This window comes from Pteropus vampyrus, unplaced genomic scaffold (genome assembly GCF_000151845.1).
Source record: "Pteropus vampyrus isolate Shadow unplaced genomic scaffold, Pvam_2.0 Scaffold92, whole genome shotgun sequence".
Taxonomy (NCBI): domain Eukaryota; kingdom Metazoa; phylum Chordata; class Mammalia; order Chiroptera; family Pteropodidae; genus Pteropus; species Pteropus vampyrus.
Genome location: NW_011888873.1, coordinates 1,634,494 through 1,649,552, shown reverse-complemented (window position 1 = coordinate 1,649,552; position 15,059 = coordinate 1,634,494). Strand labels below are relative to the sequence as shown.

Here is a 15,059-nt window from a genome sequence, read left to right as displayed (position 1 = left end):
AGGGAAAATAACAGCACCTACCTCACAGAGTTATTGTGAGGATTAAATGACCATGTATGAAAAGTACATAGCAGAGAATTTGAAACATAGCGAAGGTTCCTTATATCGTTGTTCTAAATTTTGATGACTTTGTTTGATGTTCCTTATATGGTTATTCTAAATTTTGATGACTCTGGAGTGTGGACAAGGCTGAGAAAATTTGCAATATCTACTTAAAGCTCTATTTTAAAATTTATAAGCTGAGCTAGCCCTTGACTACTGTGGATGGAATTTGTCTTTGGTGCTTTTTTACCATCAAGTTGGTGGCTACTTAGACACATACTAGAAGTTCCTTTTCTAAACCAGGCACCACTCAAATCCTTCTGGGCAAAGATTCATTTGATTTCTGAATAAAATCAATATTTAGACTTTCATTCCCAGTATGTTGGCTGTCCTTCCCCACCCCGCCGCCAACATACCCCCGGCCCCCAGCCACCAGCAGTAGAGGCTGCTCACCGGGGCCATCGTTAACTAGTTCCTGGAGAACTCTGAAGGAGCCTGACTGGCGAGGCGGAGTAGGTTCGTCTCGATTGTCGTGGAGCATCCGGTACACATCTGATTGGGGGGGCACTGAGGCTGTGGGTTCACTGAAACAATACGGTACGCAAAGCAGCATCAGGAGCATTGTGAGGCAATAGACGTGTAAGAAGCCACAAGACATCAATAAACAGTAATTACTATATTTGCAGTAACTCCTGAGCAGAGATTTAGTATCTTCAAGTTAATCTCTATTATAGTTTAAAAGACAATGTTTATTCACATGGGTTGCCTTAAAAATGTCATTAATTAACCTAGAGGTCATGTCAGCACGTCTCCATTTCACAAAATACTTCGGAGGGCAACTAAAATGTGACTGTTAGGAAATGATAATTTTAAAAAAAGATTTGTCTGATGGATATATAATTATAGATAGGAACAAAATTAATTTTCTCAGAAAAAAAGACAACATACACATTATAGAAACTGCAGGAGTGAGCCCAATTTGATTATTCTTGGTCATAAAGTCATTAAATTCAGATTCATTTCAGATATTAAACTAAAAATATATGGTTTAATTTTGTTTTAAGATGAATTTGCTTTAACTCCTGGAAACAACAAAGGTATTTTGCTTGTAGATTAAAGAAGTTCAAATTGTCAGTGTTCAAAAGCATAAATGCAGAAACTTTTACATATATATCAGTTATATTGACTACATTACATTTTCTAAGTAGCCACATTTTAATTGATTTACAACAATAGCTTTATTTTAATAAACTTTCTATGAATATATTCATGATGAGCAATTGGAAAATGCCACAATAGAACTACATGTCAGGCACTAAATGCTTTATTATTTTATGCCATTCAATTGCATTATCTAGACAAGGTAGTTGCTTTCTGCATGTATTTGTATACCTATATCATTTTTAGAAATAATCATCTTATATATCTGAATTTCCTTGCAGAATGGCTTTGAGATACATTATATTATTATCGTATTGTATTCATCCCAAGAGATAGCTTTGGAATATTGTTACATAGCATTCTTAAGCATTACACTACTTTAATTTATAAAAAGTGGTCTGTAATATTGAAAAACTAATGATTTTATCTCACAGTAAATCTTTTTAATTGAAGAAACTTGATGACAAAAGTACTTTGAACAAATATTCATAATAAAGAAGAAAGTCAAAACAGAGACCATTGGAAATTAAATATCTATATTATTACTAGTTTGAGGTATTCTCTTATTCATGGCAAAAATTTTATTTGGAGAAATAATTACCTCCATCATAAAGATGCCATTAGAAGAGAGAAATATCATCCTTTAAAAAACCCTCTGGATCTTCCATCCCTTCCCAATTTTTGACCCCCAAAAGAGAAACATAGTGTACTAGATTATTAATCACTTTTGAGAAGTATCATACTAGACATTTATAAAGCACATTGTAGCTTTCAAAGTACATATATATTTGATCCTTCCATGATTTCAGTTTATTAAAATTGGTCATACAAAGCTCTAGTTAGTTTATTCTTCAAATCACCTTTATCATTAAGCCTAGATATTTGCAATAAATCCTTAGCATTTTTTTCTTTAAAGCTTCTCACATAGCTTTCTTTCAATTAAGACAGTGTTAAAAGACACCAGTAAAGTTGACATTGCCCATGTGTTTAGTTAATATTCTCATTGTTCAAAAAGACTCATATTACCTCATTGAGGGTGTTTCCCCTAGAGCTGTTGAAACCTGACCCTGAAGTGTTTCCATAATATTGTCATCTGAGTACAACTGCATAGGTGTATTAAACTGAGCATGTACAATCTTCACACCAGGAAGTTCCATTTCCAAAGGAATGTTAGGGGCCATCTTAGCAGCAACTTTCAAGTCACCTGGGCAAATAGTACTAACAGTACTGACAGAAGAAGGGGTGCTACGTCCACTGCTACCGTCAATACCGGACGGAGTACTGCATCCACTGTGTTAATGACCACGTTACACAGAGATGACATAGAAAAACCAGACAGGAGAACACAGAGAACAAGTACAGAGAGGTTAAAAGAAGTTGAAGACAAAAAGTAAGAGGTGAATTAAATCAAATTAAAACAAAATGTTTCTGGCTATGATTTGTTTTAAAAATGGAATGCATTTAAAAATTCATGATTGGAAAACTTGAACAAAATGAAAAGGTACAGGTGATGTTGCATTTTTTGGCTCTGTTCTCCTAGGCCATGTGTAAGTTGAAGGTTGCACATAAACAAGGTGCATAAAAAGTAGAAAAGATATGAATCTACTCATTTTTAAAAAATAGGCCAGATAAATTTAAACTTGACAACATCACAGACAAATGGTGCAGGGAAATTACATTGGCTGGGCATCCATTTACATTTCTGAGGTGCGATATTTAAAATTAAAATATCAGTGAATGATTCTTCACAAATAGGAACTGAAGATCCAGTCAAATATTTAGGCTAAACATTTCAAAATAAGTATGTTTCAGAAGTGCTGTTCAGCTTTAATTTAATAGTAATTGGCAACTCGTAGGTTATGTGATAAAGATTATGTTTTAAGGCCATTTTGTAAAAGTTTTATTGTTACTATTTTAACTTTTTCTATTTTCATTCTTTAATTTTATGAGGAGTACACTTTAAAAAATTGTTTGGTGATTTAATACAGGCTCCAGAACAGCCAACAAATGCTTGTCACCTTGAAATTAATGATTAAAGAGCAAATAAGGTGATCTTGGATTCTTTGGAGGCTACCTAGGGGTAAGATATATTTCTTTTATACATAGCTATTTCATGTAAAAATTTGAAAGCACACATATTTTCATGCATGTTTATCATTTCCTTTTGCAGACAAGTTGAAGGGACTTCTTATTGAAACATCAGAAAGGCCAGTCATGCAAGAACAGCTAGGGAGGGCTCATGCTCTCTATGAAGCTAGATAGGAGGTTGGTCACAACTGACATGCCACGGACTAAAAAGTCATTTTTCTACATGCGTTTTAAGTACAGCATGAGAAATGCATTTTATAAGAAAATGGAATATACTCAGATTTTTTTTTTAAAGCATAGTCGTTTAAGACGAAGCCAAAAGAAATGTTAGTATTAATGTAAACTTCGGTCATGCCTGCAGATTAGTGTTGCTGTTAACTCAATTCAGAGAACAATTTGTATGGTGTGTTTATCTCAAGTCAGTATTCTCTTAGGACTCAAATATGGTCCATATCTGTATTTACTCTCTGCTAACGTTGGCCCCACACAGAGAGCACAAAACAAAAGGAGTTGGGGACTGATAACTTTATCAGTGTCGCAGCCTGAGTAGTCTGGACAACTCATGTTACTAAATGGATTAAAAATATTTTTTTGTCTTGTGTTATCCAGTTCAGTTACCCGCACAGCCTAAATTAGTTGGGTAAATAAAGACTTGCTCCTTCACTTCTTGGCTCTTGAGAACTTGTTTAAAACGCAATCTGTGAATTGGTCGATCGCATATCACAATGTTAAGTGGCTTATTCACCATTTTCATAGGCTCAGCTCTACAGTGGCTCCCGAAATTGACTTCAGTTGGTAGAAGAATAGAAGTAAAATTTTAGTTGTGTTGCAGTTTAGTCAGGACAATATTGATTTGATCTAAGTATAATGAAGCCTATTAAATTATAATTTAGAGATTTGAATCACTGAGTTAAATCTTGGGAGACCTGGGCTTAGAATAGTGAACCTTTTCAACAAGCATTTATGACTTCTCTGACCTGACTGTGTCTCAAGCATAGTACTAGACAGTGGACAGATAAATTATGATCAGTTTAGAACTTATAGAGATACCTTATTTTATAGTTGTGATTAGTAATCTTTGTCTGTTGTTAATGTTCTTGTATACACACAGGCCTGTGTGTGTATATAACTTTATTTAAACAAAGATTATGTCTTCTGTTTCCTAGTTTATCATTCTATTTAGGGGCCTGTGTCTATTAAATAGATAGGAAATAAACTCTAAGCGAGCAAGAATTACTTGTTAATAAATTTCTGGGACTATTTTAAAAGATCTCTTGAACTGATGCTTTAAATAAAATAGGTTTTATGGATTCCAGTCACTATGAATATCATCATGGGTCACCCTGACCTAGTCCTGTGACTTGGAAAGGTAGGTACTAATGAAATTTCTTGACATTGACTTGGTGACTGGGCAAGACCACCTACCTGTAAGGTTGATGATATATACTCAGTTACTTCACTCTTAGATCATTAGAGAAAGAATTAATTTTCCTGGTATGTGTGCAGACTCTTTGGGACATGCTTCTGGAAGCAACTTATCCAAAACCATTCACAGGATTGTATTTTATCATTTGATTCTCTAAAATATCTTTTTTATATTTTTAATGATAGCTTCATGATAAAAATTTACATTTGTATATGAAAATACTGGCTTTTTAATATGCTTTGATTATGATAAAATCATTAAAAGAACCATAACTAGAAATGAGACTCTAGGGAGATTAACATATTATCAATTTAGCATCTCCAACTTACTTCTGTTTAAAAGTTTGTTCTTTATTGTTTTGTTTTTGGTTTGTTTTTTGTTCCTTCAAATTTCTCCTTTGTTGAGGATTTTTTTGTTGGGACCAGGAATTTCGGAGGTTGGGGCGGTTGTTGAGGGGCCCCGGGAGGAAAGGAAGGTTGTAGAGGTATTTTTACAATTCTTTAAGATTTGCGCACTGGTACCTGTTTTTTAAGCAAATCTCTCATCCCTATTTCTCCTCTTCCCTCTTCCAAATTCAGCTATATTAAAAGGCACCTTATGATGACAAAATTATGAATGGCTTGTCATTATCACCATATTTAAATTAAAATGAAAATATAAAAGAAAGCCATTATGTACCTGAATCTCTGACTTTTCCTGAATTTTTATAAAATTAAATGTTATTGGTCTTTAGCAAAGGCAAGGTATATGTTATTCTAATGTATCATTTTATTCAAGCCTCCTGAAGTCCTGCAGTTAGTGAACTTAAGTTATGCTAACTTCAAAAGAATGCAAATTAACTGTGCTTCTTTAGGAAGACGTATATATATTTATTCAATAGTAAAATAGCATTTTAACTTTTAATCTGGTGTTATGTTATTAGGAGTAGGGCTGGGAAGCTATTGAATGTAGAGAAATAGGGAAAAGATGGAGAGGAAAATAGAATGGGAAAAAATGAACTAACAAAGAGAAGTAAAAAAGGGTTGTGCACAGTTGCAAATATGAGGGAGGGGTAATAGCTCCTGGTTATCCTTGCTACTCAGGAAATATTATTAGGTATTCTTTGAATTTTGTTCCTTTATCTAATGAACATTTATTGAGTTCCTTTATCTAATGAACATTTATTTTGTTCCTTTATCTAATGAACATTTATTACTCTGTTCCAGCTGCATTTCTAGGTGGTGGGAATATAATTACATGCTTGCATTCTAGTGGGGGAAGATCTATTCTGTAGTAACTGCCTTTTAGCATCTTTCTCCTGTTCTTTCACTCCACTGCTTCTTTCTGAGTCTGACATCACAAAATTGTCTGGCTTATTTTGAGGTAATCCTCTGGTCCCAACTCCAGCTTATGAAAGGTCTGCACATAGACATCATATATCAAGTGATGACTGACCATCCACAGCAGGCGTCCTAACCTCAGATGTCTCCAGGGGCCGCACTTGTACGAAAATGGGCCAGGTATCATACATTTAGGAGTGATGGGCATTTATTTGGACAAGCTGGAGAGTAGGTGTTCCATCTTAAAAGAACTTACTTAGGTTCATTTTTGTTAAACAACCAGAAGGTTAAATAAAACATTGTCTGTGAATGAATCTACCTATGGCCCACTAGTTTGGGACACCTGATGTAGATCATTATTCAATGTTCCTAACCTGTTAGGATCAATGCAGCCTAACTACCAACTTCCTTCCTCTTGGCTGACTGATGCAGCGGAGGTCAGAAGAATGAGTTTGAGGTTTCCTGAAGTCACTATTTCCTGGCAATACAGGGCTTTAATTTCTTCTCCTGTAGGTTGGAGTTTAATTTCTAGAGAAGATATTTGAAAAGGACCATCTGAAGATGATCTGTTTCTCTGAAGGAGGGACAGCAATGAAGAGCCTGCCCATTATCATTTCAATGTGTACACAGTTATTCATGAGAGTAACCGACCTATCTCTCTCCCTCCCAACTCTGTTTTTACTTTCCCCTAGAGGAAAAGTTCCTTTTCAAGTAGCCTCTCTTCAGTTGCAAGTATCCACAAGAATGTAAATTGATTTTTGTGTAAGAGCTAGAACGGTTGGCATTACATAATGAGCTCTGAGGGTGCACTAAAAAACAAGTGCTGAGGCCAGATGATCAGAGTCTGTCCAACCTATAAAGCTACACCAGTGTCCCCACGTTTGCCCCATCTGCTTCCTTACTCCTGATGGGGTGCTGCTTTCCATTTCTGTTCCTGCTGGCCGGGCCTTCCTGAACTGGGATAGGGTACAAATGCCTGCCTCAGAGGTCGCTGTGTTCTGGATAGGATCCTCAGGGGGTATTAGTTATAAATATTTGTGCTGATTGCATAACATCTCAAGCTCTATTATCTTGTCAATGTTTACTTTCAGAAATGAAGGTTAGTTGGCTCTCTTCTCTTCTAAGTGAGTATGTTCCTTTTGCTGTTGAAATAAGCTTCAAAATGAGAAAAGTCACTCCAAACATCTAAAAGTTACTTTTCTTGGTGATTAGCAAGGATTTATTAAAGAAGCATGCACTCCAAACTTCACAATCTCAAAGCTTATGACCTGCTTCGGCCTGGGATTACGAAAGGTTTGGGCCGAATATTGTGCTTGTGTTCAAAGTAGTTCACATCCTGTAAAAACAAAGGGTTAAAAAGTTCCTCAGTGGAACACTAGTATATATCTTCAGATAAAATTAAATGAACAATAGTCGTGCAGAGCAGATTATTTACCACCAAATATTGACATGACTAAGAAGGGTGATGATGGAAACGGGGCAATTTCTTCTTTTTAACCATCTATGCACTGAATGTTCAGGAACTGGCGGATCGGACTCCAGAACATTAGAACCATGTTCTAGATGCTTGTCTTTAAAATAACACTCTGATCGTGCCTTCGGGAAAGTAAAAATAAAACAGCAAGAGCTGGACTTTTGGAAGGAAAAGACACCGTACTATCACTGTTAAGAACATGGTGGCCAGAGACTGAGTCCGATACTTACTTTTGAGGTGAACTAGGAATGAGACCCCGCAGCTGTCCATGAAGCGCATCTTGTATATTGCTAGTTGAATAGAGCCCAATGGGTGAGTTATAGGAAGCGCTCACTACCTGTCTTTTGTCATCAATGTTTGCTGCTGCAACAAAAGGCTGGGCCTTTCTGTTGTGCGCGGTACCAATGGGTTTGAACTCCTGTACAATGGCAGACAAAATACACAGAGCCACAGAATGCACGACAAAGCCGTTAATGAGCAAACCAACAGCATTGTATTGTTAATCAAGGCTTCTTTACCCACTACGGGATTAATGGCAAGGCTAAAGGAGGAGTTAGGTATAAACCTTTCTACATTTTTCGTGAAATTTACATGTGCTATATTCATTCGCCAGCTGTTAAGGCGCAAAGGAATTGACCTTAGTTAAAATATTATAAAATAATTCAAACACTGTATCTTTTGTCTGCCCCCTGCTGACTTCTATGATTATAGCTTTTTAAAAGAGTCTCCTATGACTCATTTGAATACAGAAATTTTATGTCAGAAATGAAATTTAGGGCTTAGAAAAATTATTCTAGTTAACATTTTCTCAAGTAGAACTTACGTATGCTTTCTTTTCTATTAATATTTTTATAAAATTTCCCTCATTTTAGGAAATGGAGGAATAAAATAGAAAGGGAATGAGCTTTTGTAAATAACTATACTGAATCATTTTAACTAATTCAAGTAAATGTTGTTTTTTCTTCATACCTACAACAAAGAGCAAAATTCTTAATTTGAATTAAGTTATAACCTTAAGTTTAGAAAAATAACAAGAATTAAAAGACTTTTTCCTTATGAAAGCAGAAATAAAATTTATAGAAATGACCCCTTTTTCATTATGATGATTGCATGTTTTGTATTTAAAGAACTATTCATGTTTACTCGAGTCTCAGAAAGGCTAAGGTTAGTAATGCAGAGATAGCTAATGTACATGATTCATACAAGGATTTTCGCTTTACTGCTTGAGAAAGAGGATCAGAGTCCTAAACTCTGAGCTCAAAATATGCCTGAATGATCCGAACCTCTATATTATTATTTTTTAATGTCGAATTCACATTTTTCCATTTTTATATAGATTTATAGTTTTATAAACTTGTTAAAATTATTTTCTTCTAAGCAACTGCAGAAAACCAAAAGAGAATGTTAAAATACACATGAGCTGATTCTCTTCCCAAACCTTTTCATTCGGCAGACTTAGTAAGATAAATCTTTACAACAACATTTTCACTTGCACAGTCACATCGACTTCAGTTACTTTTATGAATGTGTTACCAGTGTTTCACACACATTTCAAGTAGTACAAACATTTATGATTATTGAGGTGTTACTGGAAAGAGACTGTTTTTATTTAAAAAAAATAATGAGATCTTGTAATATTCTTGTTTGTCTCATTTTTTTTTTTTCCTTCTTGTCATTAAGATGACTAAATTGTGGGATGGTGCTTTTTTTGTTAGAAAAGAGACTATCTCCCCTTTTTAGTGGTGGAACTAGACAGAGTTTTACATAGAGAATGTTATGCCTGAGGACACCAGCAACTTCCTGTAGGGACCCAAGCAGCATAATGCTTTGTTTTGGTTCTCCTGAGCAGGCAATCACCACACATATTCCTTATATCCCCATCTAGGTCTATTGGCAAAGCCCACTAAAAAAAAAAAAAAGTTATGACAAAGCAAATGGGGTGGAGTGTCAAATGACTCTGACTCCAGCTGCCCCAAATCTCATGGTACCTGAAAATCTGTGACATGGTCCTCTCATCAGCCTTGGATAGCATATTTTAACACCCTTTTGAACTTGACAAGAAGGTTTGAGTTGAATACAATAGCCTGTGGTACTATAGTGTGATTTGAGTTGACTACCAGCTTAACGATTCCATTTTTTTTCCTTCAGAATAATGGCTCACTGCCTAGGAGTTGGTTGGGTGACAATATAGTTGCTGCGTTTAGATAGCAGAATGTCTGAAACAACCAGATGTGGCTTCAGAAAAATGCTGAATTCCAGAACATGTGAAAATGGTGTAGTCATACATTTATATAGTGGTCCAATCTGATTGTTTTGGCTAATTTAAACATGAATTTGGTTAGGCTGTGTTTTATGATTAACCATTAGGATTAGACATTATTATGGCATGAAATTGTGAATTGGTAATAATTGTAAGTTAAGACAATGGCCATGATTCAAGCCTTTCTTACACTTTTTTGATATGAAAGAAGACAGAAAGTTAATTGCCTAATCTAGTTTTGGTGGGTTATAAATCTCAGGCTAATTAAAAGAGTAAATTAGACAGGACTGAAGGACTCAAACTATATGGAACTTATTTTTATTTTTATTTTTTTTTAGAATAAAGTATGACATACCTTAAAGATATATATTGGTAAATAGAATTGAAATTACAAAAATTAGTTAATACAATGTGATGGCTTTATGGGAAAAAAAATTTTCTGCCCTTATTTCATTTTATTAGTCTCTAGATGGTAATCAAACATGGATGATGATTGTCCTGTAAATGGGGCGACGTCTCTGAAAATATTTGTGCACTAATAATCTCTAGTAGTACTTCCAAATAACAGCACATAAGTTGATCAGCTCCGAGCCTTTTCTTAGCCATTTTCAGTTTTGGTTATATATTGCAAAGGTTACAAATGTGTAATTTGTTAAGGAGAAAATATCCTTCTATTTTCTACTCAGATCATAAAAGGAAGTGTTTCTAATACATGTTTCAAACATTTGTATTTGGGCTTTGCAAAGCATTAGTTTATGGGCTGCTAAGTTATTCCAAAAAAGCACAATGAAATGTATACACCAAAGGTAAACAGAATTTAATTATGGCACCGAGAGGCAACATTCTATCCAACTCTTACATCACTGTTGATGGTGAACAGAATTGAAAGACAAAACCAATTAGATATTTGCTATTCCACTTTAAATTGTTTTTATTTATAGTGGAAAATTATTAGTAATAGAAAATAGCAGTAAAAACTTTATATAGAGGTTAATATAGTCCAGCTCTTGTGTTTATTCTATCCAGACAAAAGCATCCAGATGATTCTTATCTCTTAGGAATTCGATAAATAATCATTGCAACTAATTAAATTAAATATTATTTTTAAATGCTAGGAGCTTATATTGAAGAATTATATTTTGAATTAACAACATGCTAAAGCTGCCAGAGTAAAAGCTAAGAAACTTGGCAGAGATCCATCCAGGAGAATGACATCCAGGAGAATGCAGCTCTTGACAACAATCTCCTAAGTCCTGGAATGACCTCAGCAATTACAGCATTCAAAGACAGTTCACCTTTCAGTTTCTCACTTGGAGACATCATAAAGATTGAGTCTGAGAACTGAAGCAATTGCTGATTCCAATAGAAACATGTTTGATAATATACATACATATTTATTTACTAGAAAAAATGGTGGGGAAATAAAGGAAACACACTATATCAAGTGTTTCGATCAAGCCACAGTAATTAAATGATTATATTTTATCATGTTTGGAATTTATGAACAATCACAGTATTCGATATTTGGAATTTATGAACAATCACAGTATTTGATCAAGCCATAGTAATTAAATGATTATATTTTATCATATTTGGAATTTATGAACAATCACTCCCCCCGCCTCATTCTCAAATCCACAAATGAAAAATCAAATCACTCTTATAATTATTTTTTCTGCAGTGATCTGTTTCAAGTGTTTCCTATCTCTTATTGGGGAAGAGTTTGGAGAAATGGGAATTATGAAAGCTTGCTTTATGTTGCCTGCCATACAGTTATTAAAACTTTGTAGAATAAAGGTATGAAAATATAAACAACTTCAACCCATACCCCACCTGACTGTGCATGTAGCATGTCTTTATTTTCAAATCTTATATGCAAAGATGCAATCCTTTATACAGAAATGGAAATAGCTAACTTTTCATTTAGAAAAGAATCATTTTTGTTTCTGAAAAACATCCTTCCTGTCTTGTGATAGCTCCATTATAATTTTGAGTTGTTCAACTAACATTAAACAAAGATGAGGTAATATTTTATTTGAAAATGTAAGCTTCAAAGAAAGGCAAAAAACTCTAATATACTTTTAGTCTAGAGCATTGCTTTGTTATGAAAAATGCATATGTCTGCTCATGGGCCAGGTTCAAAATTGTATGGAATCATTGGCTGGGGCTGATTTAAATTACAACCTTTAAGATTTCAAGTAGAAATTTATAAAAATGAAATTTAACTATTTAATAACAACATGGAAAAATGAAAAAATAGATATTAAAATTTTACATCAATTATTATTATAACTGTGTAGGAAAAAATCCCCAAAGGCTAAAGCTGTTCATAGGGAAAAAGACTGAAAATAAATATACTAAGATTTTATTAGTTGTGGCTGGGTTTGGATGGTAGTATATAGTAGTGGGTTTTTTCCAACACATATATATTATTTTTAAAATTAAAAAGCATTTTATTCCAATAGCGAAGTCTGCATAACTTACAGTAAAAATTTGACTTGGGTTGAGAAACACAACTCAAATATTGCATTGCCCAGTGGCATTTTACTGTTCATCTGCAATGGCATCTTAAGGCATCATATATTAAAGGCATTTGTTTCTCACACTGACACACCTTCATTGTCTAGAAAGTTTTTTATTTGCAGAGTTTTCATTTGTGGAAAAAAAAAAAAGACATCTCTTTGCATAGCTTTGCGTTAATTAAAAAAACAAAAGAAGAATACAAACATAACCACAGTTTAGCTTTTCTCCAATCTCATTCTACAAGTTAAATTCACTGCTTGGTTTTTATCTCTGCATTTTGTCCTAGTTTATGCTGTAAGATTTTCAGATAGCAGAGGTTGTGCTGAAATGGAGCTATGTTGTATAGGGAATGTCTGTCCTGAAAGTGCCATCTTATGTGAACTGATTGTGCAGAATTCTGGCCTGAGGATGCAAGGAGTAGGAATCCTTTGGAATCCATTAGGAAAAGAACTGAAATGTTTCTTATCTCTGAGCCCTTTAAACACTGTCTTCTTGGAGAAGGTGCCAGTAAGAAATAGTCATGACTCAAACTAAAGGAATGTTCAAGGGCTCCATCTGACTGGCTTCTATAGCCCTTAACCTAATCTTCATCTTTTTCTAACCTATCTCATTTTCTTTTCCCCATTTGTAGTATCATAAATGTTCATATTGTCTGACCCCAAACTGTAGGACACATGCGCTAACACATAATTAACAAGAGGCCAGAGTATTTAAAATTAGGATTATATTTTAAAATTCAATTTTTGGAATAATCATAGTTATAAATCATAGAATAGTTATAGAATAGTCATAGATTAATACTCATAGTTTACAAAAGAGGCCTCTTCTAGAGCTAAAGCTCAGACAATTGCCCTTAAATTCCAATTTTGGAGAGATGTTAGCAAAACACAGGCTCCCATTTCCTTGTAAGCTCACCCTGTGCTTATTTTTTAAGTACTTGTTGAGTCAGTCACCCACATGCCAAAGGGGCGCTGCAACATGATCAGGGATCACTGGGACTTTTGTCAGACCTATCTAATTGACGCCATATCTTGGCATCTCACATGAATGAAATGGGGTTTAAAATTAGAAATTTTGGAAGGAAAAATAATTGCAAAAGGGTGCAGTACAATTTTAGATGTGTGCTATACATGAAAAAGGAAATTCAGAATTCTATCCAGTTTGTCCTGGTTTTAATAAGAGATTGAGTGGTCAATAAATGCGTGTATGCAAGCCTTAAATTTCTTTCTTTTTTTTTTTTTAGCACCACATGATCTTTTTTCCTCATGCGTTACCTCTAAGTGATGAATCGATTTAGGTGGGAAGATGTGGGTGGGCTTGGGCATTACTGCAAAAGGCCATCTACAAATGACAGCTCTGCCTCAAGAACTCTGTATTTTCTTCCTCCAATTTTTTCTTCTATCGAAGATGATGTCGATTAGAAGTGTTATTATGCACCAAGCCACCTGAGAGGCCAGCCTAAGTCACCATCACCCTCCCATTACATTTATTACTTGTGTCATCCATTTCATCTTTTGCTCGTTTACCCTGAAGAGGAGAACACTTATCTGACCTAAATATCCCACTTACTTGCCCAATCACTTTTACTGTGCAACAGCTGGGGGTGGTGGTAGTATGCTCTTTGAGAACTGGTTCCCAGGATTGGTCCTGGGCAATGTTAGAAAATGCAGTTTATCTTTAGACAATCCCGTTTCTTTTATTCGTTGGTTATTTATTGAGTGTTTTAACTGAAAATAAAGCTTTCATTCAAAGTAATTTGTAATGACCCTTGTAAGAATAATGAGGACAGCTTTCCTGGTGTCTAGGAAGGCCTATAACATAGGCAGCTTCCTATCTCACTGTCATGATGAGGCCAGAAGGCCTTCTGATCACAGGGAGGGAGAGTACCATACTAACAATTTCGAGAGCTCCCACTGAATTCAATATTCCTGTGAATGATTCGATGTGCCAGCTTCTTTTACTATATTATTTTACTTAAATCTTTGAGAAACTCTATGAGATACATGTATATTTGTCACTCTACATGTATTTTACAGAGAAGAAAATGGAGTCTTATGGAGACGAGTGGACAACCTGACGAACAAATTCAGGAGCTGATGATACTGAAAGGGAAACACCGCTGAAGTGTAAATTACAAATACATTTTCACTTCATTTTCATTAGATATTTAGAAAAACTACACTTTGGGACTATCAGTTTAGTAGGAATACTTGTTTTAAAGGGGATATTTAATTCATATATCTGTCTCTCTAAATTTGGGGAGTTTCTAAGTAGAGGTTCTAAAACCCTTTTCTTAATTACATTTTCCATACAGCACAATTGGGTTGGTTTAATATCAGATTTTTGGAGTTTTTGAGGATAGACATAGTCAGATATGCATCAGATTATTAAATTAATTCAGCTCAGTAGATAGAGTTGCCTCAAGGGTATATCCTTCATCTTTGTAATTCAACTGCATGTGCAGAATATCACCATGATTACATAATGCAAAACTTTTCATAGAGTAAAATTAGTTATAGAATGCCATAACTGAGAATTAAAGAAGGATGTAAAATAAGATCTGTGTGAAGACCTTGAAGAATCAAAGTTCGTGATAACTATTAGATTAGAGACACCTGTTTCAAATGGTAGACTATTTTTGTTTTGCTTTGTTTTAACATCTTAAACTTCTTGGATTACCTTATGGTCACTTGGCAGAAGTATATCATAAAAAATGAAAAAAAGAAGTGGATATAGCCAAATTTCTCCTGATAAAAACATATTTGC

General features: G+C 34.6%; 1 protein-coding gene across 2 annotated transcripts in view; it reads right to left on the bottom strand.

Annotated features, from left to right (window-relative positions):
* Positions 1 to 15,059, bottom strand: part of PDLIM3 (PDZ and LIM domain 3) — a 31,721-nt gene that overhangs the window by 3,762 nt on the left and 12,900 nt on the right. The window contains exons 4-6 of one of the 2 annotated variants that reach the window (XM_023532884.1): positions 7,741 to 7,928; positions 2,230 to 2,493; positions 496 to 626 (exon numbers count right to left, since the gene is read on the bottom strand). In XM_023532884.1, the coding sequence (XP_023388652.1) occupies positions 496 to 626; positions 2,230 to 2,493; positions 7,741 to 7,928 (583 nt within the window). The remainder of the gene's footprint in view (positions 1 to 495; positions 627 to 2,229; positions 2,494 to 7,740; positions 7,929 to 15,059) is intronic. The other variant, XM_011363996.2, reaches the window with a different exon arrangement.